At 47.5% G+C, this 15,559-nt stretch overlaps 1 protein-coding gene across 3 annotated transcripts in view; it reads right to left on the reverse strand.

Annotated features, from left to right (window-relative positions):
• Wdfy4 (WDFY family member 4) overlaps positions 1-15,559 on the reverse strand; it is a 232,315-nt gene that overhangs the window by 13,321 nt on the left and 203,435 nt on the right. For all 3 annotated transcript variants that reach the window (XM_052190142.1, XM_052190140.1, XM_052190141.1), the window contains exons 50-55: positions 13,384-13,501; positions 12,470-12,579; positions 4,494-4,647; positions 2,154-2,245; positions 931-1,143; positions 322-472 (exon numbers count right to left, since the gene is read on the reverse strand). In XM_052190142.1, coding sequence (XP_052046102.1) covers positions 322-472; positions 931-1,143; positions 2,154-2,245; positions 4,494-4,647; positions 12,470-12,579; positions 13,384-13,501 — 838 coding nt within the window. The remainder of the gene's footprint in view (positions 1-321; positions 473-930; positions 1,144-2,153; positions 2,246-4,493; positions 4,648-12,469; positions 12,580-13,383; positions 13,502-15,559) is intronic.

The following is a 15,559-nucleotide window of genomic DNA, read 5'->3' on the forward strand; positions in this document are numbered from 1 at the left end:
TTCTTCCCAAGCCTGGGCCCTTGGACTATTAGAGCAGTGGTTTTCAACCTCTGAGTCATGACCTCTTTGGGAAATCAAATGACCCTTTCACAGGAGTCACATATCAGATATCACGTATTTCAGATATTTACATTATAATTTATAAGACTAGCAAAATTACAGTTATGAAGTAGCAATGATCTAATTTTATGAGTGGAGTTCACCACAACATGAGGAATTGTATTGAAGGGTCACCACATCAGGAAGGTTGAACACCACTGTCCTAGAGGAATCCGGTCCCTAAGGAGAGAACCCTGAGACAAGGCAAGCCTGGGTACTCACCTTTGACTGTGACCTGAGAGGGTCTCAGTGCTGGCAGGCTGTGGAGGAAGGGCTGCGAGAGGCCTGGAAGACCTGCGGGGGTGGAGGCATCCTTTCCAGGAGCTGGAGGTTTCCCTGTGGTGTTTCTGGATGGGTGGGGTTTTGTGAAGATCTGGAGATAAAGACAAACACATCACACAGGTCATCAGGAGGTCCACGCCTCATTGGGGAGACATCACCCTGTGTATCACAGCTGTATCCTCACTCTGGGCACTGTCAGGGCTGGCCTTCCTCCAACAGAACGTGAGTGTCAGCAGGCTCCTCCGACGGCAAAGCAGCCTAGGGCTCAGAGAGGGGCTGCTATTTTCTCCAAGCCATTGAAGAAACCCTTCTGTTTTCAGCTACTTGATATTTCAACTCAGTAGGAATAATAGTAACATCATACCACCATATATGTTACAGAAGAACACAGCATTATTCCACGTCAATGATATAGCCTTACCCTAGTTCTGAAGGCCGGGATGACTCTCCCTTCCCTCCTAGCGGGATAGAACATCCATGTTCTCTTTCCCACATATGTGCTGCCCGCTCTCAATAAAGCAAGACAAATGCTGGGCCTGCCGTACCTACCTGCTTGGGCACCTGTCCAAAGTTGCTGATGAAGCCCAGGATGGTGCTCTTGATCAGGGGGTCAGTGATGCTGCTGAGGTCTATTCTGTCACCATAGAAGTACGGATGGAAAGTGTTCACTGCCTCTACAGCAGCTGCCCCCTGCTGCTTATACCCAAAAATTAGGTCTATCCAGTGGTGGAGGTTACTGCTCACGAAGTCACTTTCCAGAGCCTGAGGTCAAAGCCCAAAGAGTGTGAAATCCTAAGTGAAGCTTCAATCAATCAATCAATCAAACAAACAAACAAAAACCAAACAAACCAGTTTTCTCTGTGAGTGTGTGTGTACTGTGTTCTTAGGTGCACATCCATATGGAGGCCAGAGGGTAACTGCCGGTGCCAATCTGCAGATGCTGCCCCTTCCTCTTTTAAACTTTTTAAATTTAATTTTATCTTCTTTAGACATGGTCTTTCAGTGGGATTTGCAGAGCAGCCCAGACCCCAGTGGGACCCAGGGAGACCCAGACCCCAGTGAGTGGGTGGGTCTTTCTGTTTCCACCCACTAACGCATGGCTTACAAACATGCACAGCACCCAGTTTTTATCATTGTGGGAGGGCCGGAGCGTCTCATTCTGGCTTGATTATGTTTCTTTGCTGACTAATGACTCCGAGCACGATTTCATTTCCTTATCAGTGTTTCTGGATGGCAAGCTCAGTCATCTCCCCTCCAAAGCTCAGGATAGGTGAGAGCTCTGTGGGGCCTCCAAACCATCTCTGAGCTGTACTGAGACCATGGTCCGGGGAGTGGCCCTGCTGTTGAGGCTGCTGAGGACTCGGGCATGCCACCAGAGAGTCGGGCTCACTCCCTGGCACAATGCCCACCACAGCAGCCTAGTACAACTGCAGAGAAAACTGGTGTTCTTTAAACATCCAGGAAAACAGGGCAGTGGTGGTGCACGCCTTTAATCCCAGCACTTGGGAGGCACAGGCAGGTGGATTTCTGAGTTCAAGGCCAACCTGGTCTACCTAGTGAGTTCCAGGACAGTCAGAGTTATACAGAGAAACCCTGTCTCAAAAAACAAAACAAAACAAAGCATCCAGGAAAGAAATAATCCCTGGCCTTGGGTCTTCTCTGGCTTCTCCAAACATCAAAGCCTCAAGGCTTATCCCCACCAGTGAGACAGAAAACTTCATGGAGACGGGGAGATGCTGGAGCTCACATCGGGGCAGGCTGGAGCGTCTCACCTGTCTGTGCAAGCTGATGAACTTCCTCGGATCCCCGTCAGCCCAGGGAGGGAGCTGCACGTCCCCCAGTGTTGTTCCATCCTGCATGCAGCCTGAGTGTGAAAGGAAATTGGCAGGAGTGAGGCCTCCTCGCTAGGGTCATCAAATCCGTGCTGTCTGCACCTGCCAACTCCATGCCGGTTGGAATGGGAGCTGCATCCTGCCAGACCACACTGCCTCTCGCCACTTCCGTCCACAGAACCCGGCCCTTCTCTGCTTGTCCCAACATCGGCATCCTTCGTGAGGTCCTCTTGGCTTTCCAGGCAACACTAGAGCTAGATTCCCAATCACGCACTATTGCCACATCTCCCACACCACCACCAACGCCTTTCTCCTGGGGACTGACACAACAGAAGACGCCAACTATAACCCAAGCATACCATCACACAGGTCTATCCATGCCAGGCGCCATGTGGAGTTCTCGGCACATACTATCTTCCTAAGTCTTCAACCAATGATAGTGGGTTTTTAAATGGAGAGTCCTTAGACAGTGACAAGAGGAGCCTGGGCCCCACCCAGCCCAAGTCTCCCCTGTCTACCAGCTGCCAACCCTGAACAAGCTACTTTGACTTCTAAGGGACTCAGTGTCTCCATCTGCAAGTGTGATGGTGCTGACAGAGCCATGCTGGGCTGACAAGACACGAGCAAAAACATACATCCAAAACAATGCTAGCCTCGCCGCGACCAGCGCTCAACGCTCTTACGGTCTTGCTTGAACTCATGGAGCAAGTAGAACAGCATTGCCCAAGGAGGAAGGGGGAAGGATAGTGGGGGGAGGGATTTGTAAGGGAGGAACTGCAGAAGAGGGGGAAGGGGAAGGGGCTTGGGTGAGGATGTAAAGTGAATAAATAAATGAGTGAAAAAATAAAAATTAAAAATTATAAAAAAAAAATCCCCTCAAGTCTGGGGATTTCTGGCTGTGCTAAGTATCATTTTCTCCTTACTCAGACTCAGCTCCAGTCTCTTCTTGGGGGAACAGAACAACACAGTCTCTCCAATTCACACTCAGACTATGGTCCTGACTGTTTTCCACCAGGGCTTTTCAGCATCTTGTAGGTGTCACTTCATTTATATCCCAAACCCACACCCCACTTCCTCACCTAGACCAGGTCTTTAAGACAAGCCACAATGACCTGAGAAGATGCCTACATACAGTAGGTGCCAGCCGTATGGTCGCTTGTGCTCCCAAGGACACCTGATTGTCTGGGATCCTGTCATTCCTTCAACTAAACCCGTCACACTTTCCTCTGAGAATGCAGCTGTCATCCATAGGCTGAGGTGAACTCTGCACGGTGCTCCACCCACCTCTCAGCTTCCACTGCCACCCCCAGCTTACCTCCCATCCTGAGCCCCACCATGCCTTCTGGGAATTGTCCTTCGTATCTGTCCCAGTCTGCCCCATGTCTGTCATGAGGCATCTTGAGAGTCTGGACACTGCGAGCTCACCCAGGACCTGGGTCAGGCTGGCTTGCTGGACCAGTGGCTTCTAGCACTCCATGGTACTATGGCCTCATGCCCAGGGCTGGAAACAGCATGAGGGTTTGGAAGGAAAAGATCTCACATGGCCTGGCTTGAGGTTCAAACCCTTGCTTGAAGGAAAAGGGGGAGCCTGAGGGAGGGGGAGCCTGAGGAAGGACGGACATGAAGGATGCTACCAGCCTCCAGGTGCTTTCTACAGCGCCCATGGCTTCTCTTGACCTGGCTGGAGAGCTCGCCTATATTCTGTTCCAGCTCTGGTCCTATATCCCCTTACTACATTCCGTCCCTTCACACACAGTCACAGGAGAGATGCCAGGTATGTGTTCATCCTGCTGGCCCTCTGTAAACTTCGGTGCCTTCTCTGAAGCAGGAAGAAGGCCTAACACATCCTGGGCTGCAAGGTGGAAGATGCGGCATCCGACAGTTGGACAGCAGAAACAGGGCTGGTGAGCCTCAAGGTTAGGAGCCTTGAGGGCAAGCAGTGTTAACTCTAAGTCATCAGCAAAGGTTCTAGACTACAGGGTGCGATCTCACTACACACGGAACCCTGGGATCCTCAGAGAACAGGCCATTGCCTGAGATAGGTACTCAGTGCTGTTCTGGACGCCTGGGACACTGCCTCCTTCCTCAGAAGCCACATGTGCAACAATGTCCTGTCACCCAGCAGGGACTTTGCCTCCAGTACACTGGTCCTGACTAGGGGCCTGGCGAGTTTTCCAGTGAAGAGACTGATGAAATCAGTGTCTCTCTGGAGACCTCTAGGAGAAAATCCCAAGCTCCCTGGCCCCGGTCTCCCCAGGTTTTCCCAGTGCCTCTACTCACCAAACTCTACTGCATTGCAGTTGGTTAAAAACTCGGGCAGGTAGAAGAATTCAGGAGTCAGCTCCCTGACGTCACTCATGTTCTCTTTGGAGGCAGACTCCCACGCGCTCTTTACACTGTGGAACATTCTGTCAGCCACATCAAAGCTTCCACCCTGTGGGAGAAAGGGTCACATGATCAGCCCCATGTGTGTGTCTCCCTCTATCCATTCAGCCTCGGGGGAATAAGGTCAGAAGTTGGGAATGGATTGGCACTTCCATTTTGCAGACAAGAAAACTGGTCCTCAGGACATTCCCCAGGCCATCAAAGCAGCAAATGCCAGGATGGGGCCAAACCCATGCTGTAAAGGGCATCTTTTGCCCCTGCCAGTTCCGACAGATACCTCTGCAAGTGGCCCAAACTTGCTCTACTGGGGTGGAGGCTGGGGAGGGGAAGGTTGAAGAGCTCAGCTCTTTCTGGGAGAGGAGGGCCTGTCACATGCATGTGTCACCCCTGGGCAACCTGGTAGACAAGCACTGGGTGGTCCATTTTCTGAGCCAGAGGCATTGGCCCACTGGGAGCCATGGATCACAATGACGTCCTGGTCCCATGAGATCTAAGCCATAATATACAGCTTAGAGGTGCCCCCACCCAGGCCACTTTGCTCTGTGTTAAAATCAGGAAAAGATGTCCGTCGTCAGATTGAAATGGGAATGGAAATGAAGTGGGGGAAATGTAAATAAATCTGCACCTAACGAGTTGCTCATTGAAATGTATTAAGAGCTTTGTGTATTTAATCTGCAGCCTGGGCCTCACACCGTGGGAGATTGATGTCTTCTCCCGGCCCGTTTTTCCTTTTGCAGCTTTTATAAGTGCTGATGGTAATCTCCTGAGAAACAATATGATTTGGTAATAAAAAGATTACCTGTATTAAATAAAAATAATATATACATAGGAAATACTGTTAGCGCTACAAATCTGGTTAAAGATATTACCACAAAGAAAAATGTTATTTTTTTCACAGCTGTCTAATGCATTTTAGCAAAAGTAATATCTTTAAAACTTAAGCCTGTATTATTTATAAAGGAAGCAATAACTGATTTTCCTATTTCCTATATTAATAAATGTATTTGCATACATTTGTTTCAAAATTAATGGGTTTTCTCACTTCTGCAATACAAAAGAAAACACCAAATTCCCTAGAAGAAAAAGTGGAGTTGCTTTGTTGTATTGTGAGTGTGTGGGTTGTCATACACTCCAGTGGCCGCTGCCAGTCAGCCCCAGCCAGAACCTGATTCTTAGGGAAGAAGGCAGAGGTGACAGAAGAAAAGACAAGATTCAGAGGCATGCGCTGCATGATTCAGCCCTACAGAGTGACCACGGGAGGACAGTCCACCAAACAGTGTAAGCAAGGGCCAAACACAGAGTGGAGATGGGGAGGAAGGAAATGGCAGGCCCCGCCCCACTGAGATCCGTCCCGCGCCCGCATGCAGTTTCCCATAAATGGCCTGAATACTGAACATCCAGGCAGCCAGGGTAGAGGACACAAAGATCAACACCATAACACTTTCTCAATGGCAGACGATTTCCTGTATGCCAAGTCAAAGTCAGAAGGCAGTGGAGCCAAACTGAGGCTATGAAGCTCAGAGACAAAATGGTTGCACACTCGAGCGCACGTACGCATACACACACACACACACACAAATGCTATCACACACTTAGGAAGACACCAGCAACATATTCTGAATACAGTAAGGATCAGAATACAACCCGAGGTGTCCTGGTCATTTATAATATTGAGAATATTCAGCAATGTTGAAAGACAAATCAGAATTGAGAGTGAAGAGCTGGAGGGGCAAGGACATGCCAGGGCAGCCTCTGGACACTCTGTTAAAACCGGAAAAATGTTGGTTCCTGGGCAAGCACACAGATTATAACGGACTTGCCCTGAAAACAATGCACTTTACTGAAGGCAACACCCCTTTTGTGTGTGCCTTTGCTTGCCACTGTCCTTGGGTAAACCCTTCAGTCATGGTGCCCTTAAAGCTGTCTCAAACATGGGCAGGTAGAGATCAGAGTGAAAGCATTCCATTTGGGGCCCAAACGCAAACGAAACTCAAGGACATATGACTACTCAAGGACAGAAACTCTATTTTCTTATTTTTATTTTAATTAATTATTTTAAATGAAAATTTATTGTGCTATTTTTAAGTGTGTGTGTGTGTGTGTGTGTGTGTGTGTGTGTGTGTGTGCAAATGTTCATGCCAAAGAAAGGCCAGAGGCAATAGGTTCCCCTGGAGCTGGAATTACAAGTAGTTATGAACCATGCAGCTTTGGTGGTAGGAATCAAACTCAGGTCCCCTGTGGGAACAGTACCCACTCAGAACCACTTCTCTTAAGAGAAGAGCCATCTCTTCTACTTACAGATATCCTTACGATACATCCTGAAACCCTTCTAAGAAGGACTGAAGCAGGTTCACCCATTCACATGCAGCTCAGGGATTGGATTGATCCTATGAGCATATTGATGACCTATTACCTCTGTAGGCATTTTTCTTAAGAGTTTAGAAGTGTCTCGTGTAAGCAGTGCACTTGCTTACTGGTGTCAGGTGATTTAAACTGTCTGCCCATCAGTGAGTCTTGGTAGGGGACACTGTGCTGCCACGGGTGAGAATTTCAGCGCTTGCTTATAGCATGAACACGAGTCTTCAAAATCTCTTTAATCACCTAACCCCCACCCCAACCCCATGAAGCTGCGGTGATTGTTTTGTCTGTGAAATCAAAAATGTATATGCCCAAGTGGATATGTGTATGAGAAGGCAAGATATAACCCCAGGTGGTACACTAGGCACAAAGAAAGCAGCACCAGATTAACAAGCCCTGTATCTTTTTAAAAGATGTTTATTAAATTATCTGAGTTTTTGTCTGCATGTGTGTGTGTATGTGTGTGTGTGTGTGTGTGTGTACATCATGTGTATATAGTGCACACAGAGGCCAGAGGAGGCATGGATTCCTTGGAGTTGAAGTTACAAAAGGTTGTGAGCCACCACATGGGTGCTGGGAGTCGAACCCGGGTCCCAAAGCATGTTGACACCCATGTTTTCTGCTATAGGCAAATGTATGACAAGGAGGCTAGGCAGGCAAACTTCCACCCTCTCCACTCAGACAGGGAGTGGGAAAGGATGCTCGCGCTGTGTCTCAGTTACACAGCCACCATGGAAAAAGTCTAGGGACAGTTTGTGTGGGGCGCTCAGACATTACCATGTGCCTTTCCTGATACTCGAATGAAAATTAGACCATACTAGAGACCCTAAAGAATTCTTGTCAGGTTACAGTTTGGGACCTATGTCCTGTCGATACATTCAAAGTGTGACTGGAGGTTTTCTGGTCCGGCTCTGTCCTAATCATGTCCAAAGTACTGTGTACCAAGAGCCAGGGGTACTTGCTACCAAGAGCCAGGTACTTGGCTCAGAGGTAGGGCCCCCCTTGTGAGCTGTGATGATGTCAGGTAGGGTCCACAGAGGTATGACTACTGACGTACACAGGCTCTTTGTCTTCCTCATATTACTGTCACCCTGATGCCCACTGGGCACTGGTAGGAAACAGCCCAGGCCATGTCTACCACAGGAGTCTCACTTCTCTGCAGATAACGTCTGCCTAGCACAACGCCCAGTCACCTCGCCTCAGGTACTTGGAAAACCCTTCCTCACTACTGGTAACAGCTGATTTCACAGGGGTAGAACTTAATTAGCACAGCACTTTATTTCCACTTCTTATTAAATACAGCAGCTGCCACCACGCTGTGTCCTTGCTGGGAACAGGCTGCCTTGCTGGGTCCAACCCAGGCTGGATCTCATCTTAGGCCTGAGAATATATGGCACTTTTGCTAGGATAGAAACAAGTGCCAAAGCTAAGGTCTTACGGCAGGGGTGTGGCCTCACAGTGACTCAGCTTTCAAGAGACTCACAGATCCCAGATCCCTGCAGGCAAAGCTCATGAAACCTATAGAATACTTGGCTTGCCATTAAGGTTGAGTACCAACTACTTGCCCTGGATACAGTAGTTCACTCCTCCCAGGGAAAGGCATGGGGACAGCAAAGCACATAATTAACACAGATCTGTTCACATTCCACATGTATTCTACCTGCTCAGCCACACAACACACACATCGACAGTTGGCACTCCATATGAGAGATGCACATTCAAAGATGCAACCATAGACTGGAAACATTTGAATAGATCATATCTGTCTTAAATTTTTATACCCTTTTACTCTCCTCGCAATCTACTGAGCCATATAGTATCACAACTGTTTGCAAAATATTTGCACTGGAGTGGATATTGTAAACAATCTGGAGGTAGTTTAAAGTACATGGGGGGATGTATAGCTTCTATGAAAATATGATGCCATTTTATACAAGTCGTCTGAGCATCCTCTGATTTCAGTATCAAAGAGGGGTCCTGGAACCAATCCCATGAATAAGCACTTACTCCATATTTCATAGACTATAAAAATCTATCATTATATTGACAAGGTTGGACAGGGAGATAAATACATCAATACTAGAGGAGCATCAATTCTGAAACAACCTAAATGTTGCTGCATTTGACCACAGGCTGTAAAGAGCCCCTTCCATGGAGCCAGGGCCCAGTGTGCGGAAGTCCTGTGTCACGCTGTGTGAGAAGCCTTGTACTGCCCACACCACTGGGCCCAGCACCTGCTGAGCCAGCCACAGTGCCCAGATTGTCCCGTGCCAGCCTGTCAGCTGCTCAGCAGGCCACAGCAGATGTGCCATATAAGTGGTAGCACAGACACTGTGGGGCTGACTCACTGGCATGCACCGGCATGTCGTTCTGGAACTTGACATCACCGGACTGCATGAATAAAAATAGCTTCAGGAGGTGCTGGAGAGATGGCTCAGCAGTTGAGAACAGTCTCTGTTCTTCTAGAGGTCCTGAGTTCAATTCCCAGCAACCACATGGTGGCTCACAGCCATCTAGAATGAGTTTGATGCCCAGTTCTGGCATGCAGGTGCACATATGGATAAAGCACTCATGTACATAAAATGAATAAATACGCCTTTTAAAAAGTAGCTACATGGCAGACACAATGTGATGTATATTTTGCCACAATAGGAAAGCTTAAACTTTTTCATGATACATGTAAGGTATTTGGTTTGACACCATTCAGAAAAATAGTAGGTACTTGAGTGTTCCAGCCTAGTGCTGCTATGAAGCAGACTTCAGAGGCAGCATCTCACTCCTCATCTTTACCTCATGAATAAGGAAACCAAATCCTGGAGAATATAATAATATAGTCAGTGTCAGATGACAGAACCAGGACACAGGACCCTGAGGCCCCAGCCAGAAGCACAGACATCCTCACCTCACTCCAACGCACTGGCATTAGCAGGTGAATGGCACAGTCTGCTCAGCTCAGAATGGAAGAGCATGCCAACACTTAGAAGCATGCTGGCTCCAGCTTTCTGCGAATGCAGAAGGCTTCACTGTAGGCATCCTGGGCGCGCGCATGCACCCTCCAATCATCCACATTTAACTCAGAAGTCAGACCCAGAGTGGGTGAGACAACAGGGATGGGCCAATCCTTCTTGTCACCATGGAGGAGGACAAGCAAAGGTCTCTTGGGAAGAAACAGGCCTTCCCCTAGGAGGCAGATGAACTCATATAAAGATGCCAGAACATTCCTCAGGAGATCCGGTGAGGGCCTAGGACTCCTTCAGCAGATGTGGCCTTTGTACTAATCCTTTTAAGGACTAAAATTGTTCTTTTTTTGTTCTAGGAAAGGACAGAGGATTGTCCAGGTCTTCAGGCTAGAGATGATCAACTGGAGATGTCAGTTAAATGTCAGCAGGTAAGACAGATTAGTTTGGGGCAGAGCGGTTACACAGAGAAAGCAGATGATTCCAACTTGGATGGGCCAATCTACCAAAGATAATCTCAAGCCCCAAACCCCTGAGAGCCCCATTTGAGATTCTGGGTGTGGTCACTCCAACAGCTACACAGGTGCCTCCTAAAAACATATGAAGTTGACTCTGGCCACCTCACCCCAGGTCAGACCATCTCAAACTAGTTTGAACTAGTTATTAAAAGAGCAAACTGGCTAAAATAAGCTCACCCTAATGATTGGCGGCAGGGTAACTATTGTCCAAATATTCTGGTGGGCTTGCAGGACCAGTTTAATCTGGCTCATTCTGCTCCAGGATGCTGTATTGCAGTCCAGGCTGCCTTAACATTGTTTAGCCCAGAAGAAACCAGCTCAGACGAGGGGAAGTAACCATGGTTACTTACTGGAGGGAGGGGCTTTCCCCACATCTCCTCATTTGCTTTTCTAGATGACCCAGTGTCCTGTGTATAAATAACCAGCCCTCATGTCCAAAGGTAACACAGCAGGTGGGATATTTGTATGTGTTAAGAGGCGTGGCTGAGTTGTAAACCTTGAAGCATACCAGGTCTCTATTCCTCCCCATCTCTTCCCTGTGTGGAAAGACCCTTAGCAACGAGTAAAGCTCTGGCTTTATTGCGTCTGTGAGAAAAGCCAAGGGGAAGCTGTGAAGGCATCCTCAACATTTGACTATTTCAGCTCCCTGGCTGGAAAGCAGCAGCGGAATCCATCATTATCATCAGCAACAGTGATCATCATTTCTTGTGGATTAATGAGCAACATCTGGATGAGATTCCTGGCATGGGGTACAGCTCTGGGACCATTCATTCTCCAAACTAAACTTACTTAAAATGCTTGTTGCCTGAGAAAGACCCAGGGGAAGCACACTTATTATTTTTGAGTGGATTTCCAGTGATAGGGGGTTATACAAAGTCTAGACAAGCCACACAGTCAAGGAGAGGGGAAATCTGTGCCAAGACAGACACTGTGAGTGGGTTTGCCCCTTACTGGAGATGCCTGACCTTCCTTGGTTTTCCATTCTTTCCCAGGGATGGGGAGTGCTTTCTGTGCTGACTGAGGCTGGCTTTTGCCTCAGGGACAATGTTTTCTGAGTGACCAAGTTTCTCAGACACTAAACTCCTCTGAGATAGGCTCAAGTGTTAGAGCCAAGCCATGGGGGCTGGGTGGGTCCCTGCTCATGAGGCCCATGGCTTTCTCTCGTAGGACACTGTAAGGTAGTGACCAAGTCAGCCATACACTCAACCTCGGAGTGTGCTCTGCAGTGAGCTCAGCCAGCTGGCTCATGGTCTGCCTCCCAATGGGGTCCTTGGGTGCAGGATTCCAGTGAAAAGTTTTATGGAGGGAAGAGGGACAAGGAGCATCTGGCCACTGTCCCAGTGCTGCCCATAAGGAACTGAGACTTAGAAATTGTGCTTATCCTGGGCTTCGGCACTGGCTCTCCTCCAGCTCCTTCAGGACTGTCAGACTGAAACAACACAGGCGACCCAGAAAACTTCAACTTCAGAGAAGCAGCAGATAATCTCCCAGGATCCAGAATGGAAACCTAGCTAGGCATTTGCTTTCTTATTTGTGAAACCTGGTAACCCTAGGCTTGTAAGATAATAATTTGTTAGCTTAAGGATGGGCAAGATGACCAGATGACCAGATGACCAGTTTCTTTTTCTGGGTTAGCCAATTTTTGTTTTGTTTAATTTCATTTCAAATATCTATCTGTCCCAAGGAGCCTTTTGGTTGTGCTGAGCACAGATCCTTGCAGTCTGATGGTCACTTTCCTTCTCTTGACTGAGCTTTGACATTTTTAGTCTCAACAATTTCAAAATCATCTTCCATTCTATCTTATTTGTATTAATTATTTTACATGTCCCACTGGGAATTTTATTCCATGCTATTTGGGTTTTTATTTTTATGGCAATGAGGCAGATATGCAAGTACTGTTAACAAACAGCCTTCCTCTAAGCATAGGAACCAACGTCGAGTTAAGGTTTGAGTTCTCAGAAAGGAAGAACCATTGTTATCCAACCCTGAGACTTTGGTGTGTTCATCCCCTAGCACTCGGAGAAGTGACAGCACTTACCTGTAAGGAGCAGAAGGCTTGCGTGAAGGGTGGCATTCGGACCAAGTAGGAGGCAACAATAATGGCTGAGGAATAGTGGGTGTAGTAATGGCACTGCACAGTCATGTCTCCTGCAACACAATGGCACACTTGAGGGCTGCTGCGCTGTGCTTGACAATAGTACTTCTAGATGCGCTCATTGAGATTCAGGAAACAAGTAGACATATGGAAGAACATTAAAGCACTAACAGATCCGACGGCGTATAAATACGGCAAGGGTTGTAAAGGCAAGGTACAGAGTTTGAGAGCAAGTCAAAAGTAGACTTCTATCATTCAAAGACTGTTAAGTGCAGATCCCTCCATCTTCCCTACCCTTAAAGACGAAGTGGCAGCTCTCAGCATGTCTAGGATGGCCACTTAAATCTCTCCATAGATTTTTTTTTGGTAAGTTTTCCTTTTATTTTGCATATGTGAATGTTTTACCTTCATTAAATGGACCACATACAAGCAATGCCCACAGAGGGTGGAAGAGGACATTGGATCCCCCAGAACTGGAGTTACAGATAGTTATAAATAGACATATGGGTGCTGGCAACCAAAGTGGGGTCCTCTGCAAGAGCAGGAACTGCTCTTAACAAGTGAGCTATCTCTCCAGTCACCCTAGTTAGATTTCTAAAGGTGACACCTGAACTTTAGTATTGTTCACAAATTCTTCCAGGTGATTCTCTCACGCCATCACAATGTCAAACGCTGGATTTGAGAATTCTTTATTTAATAGCTCAATGATCAGTAGACTGGGCGACCAACTAAGTCATTACTGATCTTTTCAAGAAGTTGAGAAAAGTGGCACTGTTCATACTAGTGTATGTGTTCATGCATGAGTGTGCATGAACACACACACACACACAGTCAAAATCAAGCAAGTATGTACCCACCTTCAATCTTTTCAATGTCTTTAAACCTCTGGGTAAATTTTGACTTCCTTTCCTTGGTCTGAGCCCCCATTGGCTTGGAGAGATCCCGGAAAGTCTTGGGATTCGTCAAGTTCAACATCTAGAAGGCAGATGCGGGGCTGGATTAACTCCCCCAGCCCCCTGGTGCCCCAGGAGCCTCGCTCTTTAGTTTTATGGCTCCCTTTATTGGTTTATTGTCATTTGGTCTGAACCCCTGTCGTGATTAGCTGGCTACTTGGAGTTTTATGGCCCTGAAGCCAGTGATCCACAAAGACTTAATAGGGGGAGAGGAGAAGTCAGAGGAGGGAAGATTGGGTTCAAGCTGAGCCTGTTCCAACTTGACCCAAATCAGAACTTGACCACCAGGTACTGAAAAGAGACTTTGAAAAGAATTCCCATTGCCTATGCGACTTTTAGCTGTTGCCCTTACTAAACAATTTACTGCAATGGTTCATGGACCTGCTTTGAGTCAAACTGATTTTACAGGAAGCTAGAAGTGATCTGTTTGGGGTCGGGTAAGGGGTGGGAGGAATATGCTCATTTTTCTGGGGCCCACCATTTTTTGGACAATTAAGACACATGATGCTGGCCCTGCTCCTGACCTTGAGAATTCACCTTGATGGGGATGGGAAGGACATCTGTGTCTTCAGAGACATGCTCTGGGTATTGGGAGAAAGGGTGGGCACACTGAGTATCCCTGGGGTTTGCATCTCTTTGAGAGGGGTTGTTTCTTCCTAAAGCTCTCTATTCACTGGATTGTGCACAAATCCACTGGGCTAGCACTGAGTTACAGCTCCTTGATAGAGGGACAGTGCTGTCACCACCTCAAAGGCTGGCAGAAAGCAGTCAAGAACAAAGAGAAATAGCCCCTCCTCAGGTTCCTGACAGATCAGGATAGCTAAGCCAGAGCTCCTTATTTCCCCAAAGTTCTAGATGTTCAGGAGAAATGTACCCTGTGTGTGTGTCTGTCTGTGTGTGTGTGTGTGTGTGTGTGTGTGTGTGTGTGTGTATGTGTCTGTCTGTCTGTCTGTTTATGTGTGTGTGTGTGTCTGTCTGTGTGTGTCTGTGTGTGTGTGTGTGTCTCTGTGTGTGTGTCTCTGTGTGTGTGTGTCTCTGTGTGTGTGTGTCTGTCTGTCTCTGTGTGTTTGTGTGTAGGGGAAGGCTGCATGTATGTAGTACAGGGATGTACGTACTTAGGTGCCCATGCTGTCCAATACCCTAGCAGGGCAGAGGATGGGTCTTCACTAAGCGAGAAGCCTACTGCTTTGGCAAAACTGGCTAGCTAACAGGGCCAGCATCATGTGTCTTAATTGTCCAAAAAATGGTGGGCCCCAGAAAAATGAGCATGTTCCTCCCACCCCTTACCCGACCCCAAACAGATCACTTCTGGGATTCCCACTTCTTCCCCCAGTACTGCTGCTATAGGACACACCACGCCACCATGTCCTGCTTTGTACACCGTTATGTATGTGCACAAAGTACTCTAATCTACTGGGATATTTCCCTGCTCCTCCTCCCAGTGAAAAATATTTTCCAATTTTTAAATACAAGAAAGTAAACACAGTTCTAAATACAAAATATGTGTTAAACAGAGAACATTTTTATAGTAACCACCACTTTGTAAGTATGGGTTGATCCTTCGACTTTGAAGGTTCATCTTTGTAAGACCTTGATAACAAGTGAATCATTAGTGTGGCAAAACAAAGTGTTGCTGGTGGGAAAATGTTGCTGCATCCCGTCTTAAGTGGAGATGGGAAGTCACAGAAGACTTAGCCTCCTTCTTCCAACCCTGGGCTCTTCAACATAAGCGTTAATAGGCCAGGAGAGTCAGGCTGCTCTGACCCATGACTCATGAGCTTCTGTTCTTCACACCCTACCCAACACATCTCCTGAAAACCATAGATAGCATCAGGGTCTAGATCTTCTCCATGACCCAGTTACACACACACACACACACACACACACACACACACACACACACGCACGCACACACACACACACACACACACACACACACACACACACACATACACACCCCATTTATACTTTGCTGGGTGGTTTTCCTCCTTCTGACTCCTGATGGCTGAGATGAAGAAATGGAGGCCGAGGGAGATGAGAGGTTTGATCTAGCCATGAGCCTCCCCACTTGTGGCATGTC

This window comes from Apodemus sylvaticus, chromosome 8 (assembly GCF_947179515.1).
Source record: "Apodemus sylvaticus chromosome 8, mApoSyl1.1, whole genome shotgun sequence".
NCBI lineage: Eukaryota > Metazoa > Chordata > Mammalia > Rodentia > Muridae > Apodemus > Apodemus sylvaticus.